Here is a 4,349-nt window from a genome sequence, read left to right as displayed (position 1 = left end):
CCCAGTGAGAAGTTTAAAGAACTAAGTAGTTTTAACTGATTTACCCTATCTCTCCTGAAAGAGCATTCTTAGTAGTTGTTTTGTCAGTGGGTTCATACCTGTGTTGTCTCCTGCTGAATGAATATCCCTAATGGCTGATGGAGACAACTTACTTTACTGTGAGTTATGTAGGTGTTCATACAAGATCTGAAAGTACAGGTAGTGGTCCTATAATTTTTGTGTACACTTCTAGGAACATGAGTATGTTCCATGGAGTGATTTTATTACATCATTAATTTCTGTGTTTGGTTATTTAAATAAGGTAGCTGTTTAGAGTGTTAATCTATATGTGTTTAGCATTTTCTTCTTTTTTCTTTTTTTGCATCCCAAATTGAAATTTTTTCCTTAAAATAATTCAGTTGAAATGAAATCATGGAGAGGATCAGGCTTGGTTGGCACCCTGTAGTGATCCAAGTAATATTGCAGGTTAATAGCCACTTGTGATTTTTGCTCTGCCTGTTCATTCGTGCATCCTCAAGACACACACTTCTCACCATACACTTGCATATACACATGTACCCCTCACTCCTTACATTGTTACATACTTCTCGCCTTTACACACACGGTTCACATTCCATACATGCCCAGGATCTCCCACAGTGGTGTACTGCTGACCTTAGTCACTCGCGTTCCTCTGTATATTTGCGTATTCCTCTATAAGGTTTTCTCCCCCTCCATGTACACTTATAATGATGATCCCTTCCTTGCATACAGATAAACTCACCGGCCTTTTTCATTGTTGGTGTGTCCTCTTTGTCACTTTCCTAGAGGTTTGGAGGTGTGCCAGAAGGGATCAAGGAGAGATAGGAAACTACCTAGAAAACATGCTGCTGATATGTGGCTTTCTCAACCTATATGACCAGGCTGTGCTTCTAAAGGTTTCGGAAGGGCCTGGGCAGTATTTAAGCAGTTTAAATGGATTACTTGCAGCTCATGCACACACCTCATTTAAGTCCCATAAAGCCAGCCTTGTCCTCTTTAATAGGGCACACAACACATGCAACTTGGGGTTGGGTCCTTTTTTCTTATGAAAGGGAAAATCTATTACCAAAAAATATTCTGAGAAACCTTTGGGGTTTGAAATGCCTTTCATACCCCAAATCAACCCGGACAAAGCACTTTATCTACAATGCCACATGTTCACTGGCAACTTGGGATGAATATGTAAACTTTGAGCTAATTAGTTTGTCTCTCTTCCCAGGGTAACAAATGTGTATTTAATCTGTGCCGAGGCTGCTGTAAGAAAAGGGCTTTTAGAGAGACAGCAGATTGTCCAGGTAAGCGAAACCCAGTTCAGTTTTCCAGAATACTAGAGCAATTTTTTTAAAATAACAGAGTATAGATTTCAAATGCTGACTGATTTGGTTTTTAAGTAAAAGCAGCATACTTATTGATGTTGTGCTGGCACTTGTGAATTAACCAAATAAATGTAAGGAATGGGGTTTTCTTGAGCTGCTTTTTAAAATGTTCATAATAGCTAGCTGAGCATTGATTGTTTAAGTCAAGTTATGGTGAACCATTGAAACATTACATTTCCTCTTTTCCATAGACCTTGGCCACTTTTGACATAGGCCCGTCTCTCACTGATTACCCCTGAGGAAAGGCATTCCTTAATGGAAAAATGGGTTTCCTCAACCCTGTGTTAAAGCCTAAGCCAAGGACTGATGCCTATGGGACCATTGTGCCAGCAAAGGTCTTATTTGGTGCCCCTGGGATGAATCATAATCCCCAGATTCCCAGCTTTCATTTTTTTAAAGAAAGTCTCTAGCATTTTTAGAACTTGTGATATGATACAAAATGTGAACACACCATTCTTCTCAATTTTTTTAGTTAGAAATTAGCCTTCTGGACCTTTTAAGTGTTTTACTTTGCTTCCTTCTCCCCATGTCTGAGAGAATAATTCCTATGGACACCCATATATGGGAGAGAGGGGAGATGTATGGGAGAGCGGGAGGGAGGAGAGTTTATGTAAGAGAGAGCGAGAGCGAGGAGAGCTATGAATGTGATCTCTCTCTCTGTGTGTGTGTGTGTGTGTGTGTGTGTGTGAGAGAGAGAGAGAGAGAGAGAGAGAGAGAGAGAGAGAGAGATACATGAAGTGTGTGTATATGAATAAGTGAGAGAAAAAGTATGTGTGTGTCTGAGTCCACATGCATGAGGTATATCTGTGTATGTGCACATGAGAGTAGTATACATGGTAATGGGGAAAGCTCCCTGCTATTCTTAGATAGGAACAGCATGGGGGGGGGGTGAAAGAGAGATCAATACAGTGGTACCACGGGTTAAGTACTTAATTTGTTCCAGAGGTCTGTTCTTAACCTGAAACTGTTCTTAACCTGAAGCACCACTTTAGCTAATGGGGCCTGCTGCTGCTGCCGCCGGGCCGCCGGAGCACGATTTCTGTTCTCATCCTGAAGCAAAGTTCTTAACCCAAGGTACTATTTCTGGGTTAGCGGAGTCTGTAACCTGAAGCGTATGTAACCCGAGGTACCACTGTATTGTATAATCTCTACAATCAGAACCAGCAGAAGGTAGCTGACCTCCTATGGTAAACCTGAGGTCGTCCAGGGAGCAGGGAAGCAGCAGTCACTGTACTCTCCTTAATTTTGTGTTATGACATCCCCCATCCCACCCCACCCACACCATGGCAGCCATTTTATGACTGGTGTTGCATAGCACTTTCCCAAAATCAAACATGTGCCCGCTGGCCTAAAAAGGTTGGCGATTCCTTTTCTAAGCTATAACTTTATTCCACTTAAAAAAATAAGTCATTGGCTGATGGCAATTATGTAATATCACTTGATACAGGTTGGAAGATTTTTATTTTTTTTAGTTCTCTGCTTAACCCCTCATTCTCTTAAAGAGTGTTTCTTTCTCTAATGGCTCCACTTTAGCTGCTAATTAACCCAGGCACATTTACGATTTCCCTCCCCCCCCCCCCTTGCAGGTCATGGTCTGCTTTTTAAAACCAAATATGAGAAGTCCCTTTCATGGAAGAATGGCCAGTCCAGTCTGGAGAATATTGAAGTGACAGCACAGAAAGGAGAGGTGGAGGAGACTATATTGCTCAAAGAAGCTATTGATGGTGTAGCGTGAGGCATGGAGACTCCTCCTGGTTGCGCTTCCCAGCCTCTTGTCTCCTCGGGCCAAAGAAATAATCTGCTTCCAGAACACAACAGTTGACTCCACAGACCTGTTCTTAAACGACAGACAAGTCTTACCTAAGGAAAAATGTCTTTCTCAGGGAAATATCCTGTAATGGAAATAAAAGGATGCAACGAAAGCTTTTCATCCTGTGTTCGAAAGACTTCAAAGACTGAGCCAGAAGGGCTGGCCTTAAAATGCTGCATTGGAGACACCTCTACAGATTTGACCTGCCTGTTTTTAAACTGTGTGTGGTTTTAAAATTGGCAAATAAAACTTTTATATCAGAACGTATTTTTGGTACATCGTAAGTAAATTGGTGTGGATGTGGGCCAGCCCTAGGCACAGAACAATAGCAAGTCAGCAGCTGTTAAAGGGCACAGAGAAACTTGGGGAGAGCTGCTTCAAGGTTCCTAAATGGAAGGCACACCTATGTAGTAATTGATTAAAAAAAAACCTGCCTCTTGGATTGTAGCTTGCTATGCTTGTACTTAGTGCATAAAAAGTGTGTGCCCCTGTGTTGGGATGCAGCAAATGATCCTATGAATGGTAAATGTTTTACACTAGTTTTGAATACATATAAAACCCTGAATCTGTACACTTATAAGATGCACCAGTTAGCACAAATTTATGTCTAGGTTCAAAGTAGGTCTTTCTAACGGCAGGCACAGAATTCAACTCCTGTGGTAGCCTTGGGACAGGAGAATATGAAATGTAAAATTGTTTCATAATTGATATACCGGGGAAAAAGAAATTTAGAACAGAGAGAAATCAGGGATAGTGGCATCAAGCGGATGTGCTCGAACCACCAACCTTCTGGTTAACAGCCAGATGCACTGATCCATTGCACCACAGGTGCACTGCGGCTCCTTTTGACCGTCTAAAAAGGCAGGCTGCAGTAATAAGTGCTCTTTGGGCTTCAAGGCAATCCTTGTCAGTTCATGGTTGGATGTTCTTCCAAGTCTTTTACTAAGAGTGGGAATGTTTTTGCCCCTCCTTCCCTTTTTTCTTTTTCTTAGCAAAAGCTGTCCAGAGTCACATTGCAGGTGGCACTGTGGTTGCAGGTGGCGCTGTGGTCTAAGCCACCGAGCCTCTTGGGCTTGCCGATCTGGTCAGCGGTTTGAATCCCCGTGATGGGGTGAGCTCCCGTTGCTCTGTCCCAGCTGCTG

At 42.3% G+C, this 4,349-nt stretch overlaps 1 protein-coding gene across 1 annotated transcript in view; it reads left to right on the top strand.

The window, feature by feature from the left end:
- Window positions 1-3,474, top strand: part of DUS1L (dihydrouridine synthase 1 like) — an 11,836-nt gene extending 8,362 nt beyond the window's left edge. The window contains exons 8-9 of the mRNA XM_083490968.1: window positions 1,224-1,316; window positions 2,984-3,474. Of these exons, the coding sequence (XP_083347094.1) occupies window positions 1,224-1,316; window positions 2,984-3,132 (242 nt within the window). The 3' untranslated portion in view covers window positions 3,133-3,474. The remainder of the gene's footprint in view (window positions 1-1,223; window positions 1,317-2,983) is intronic.
- Window positions 3,475-4,349: the final 875 nt, after the last annotated feature.

Source organism: Podarcis liolepis (genome assembly GCF_965112155.1).
Source record: "Podarcis liolepis genome assembly, chromosome: 2".
NCBI lineage: Eukaryota > Metazoa > Chordata > Lepidosauria > Squamata > Lacertidae > Podarcis > Podarcis liolepis.
This window is presented reverse-complemented; position numbering and strand designations above follow the sequence as displayed.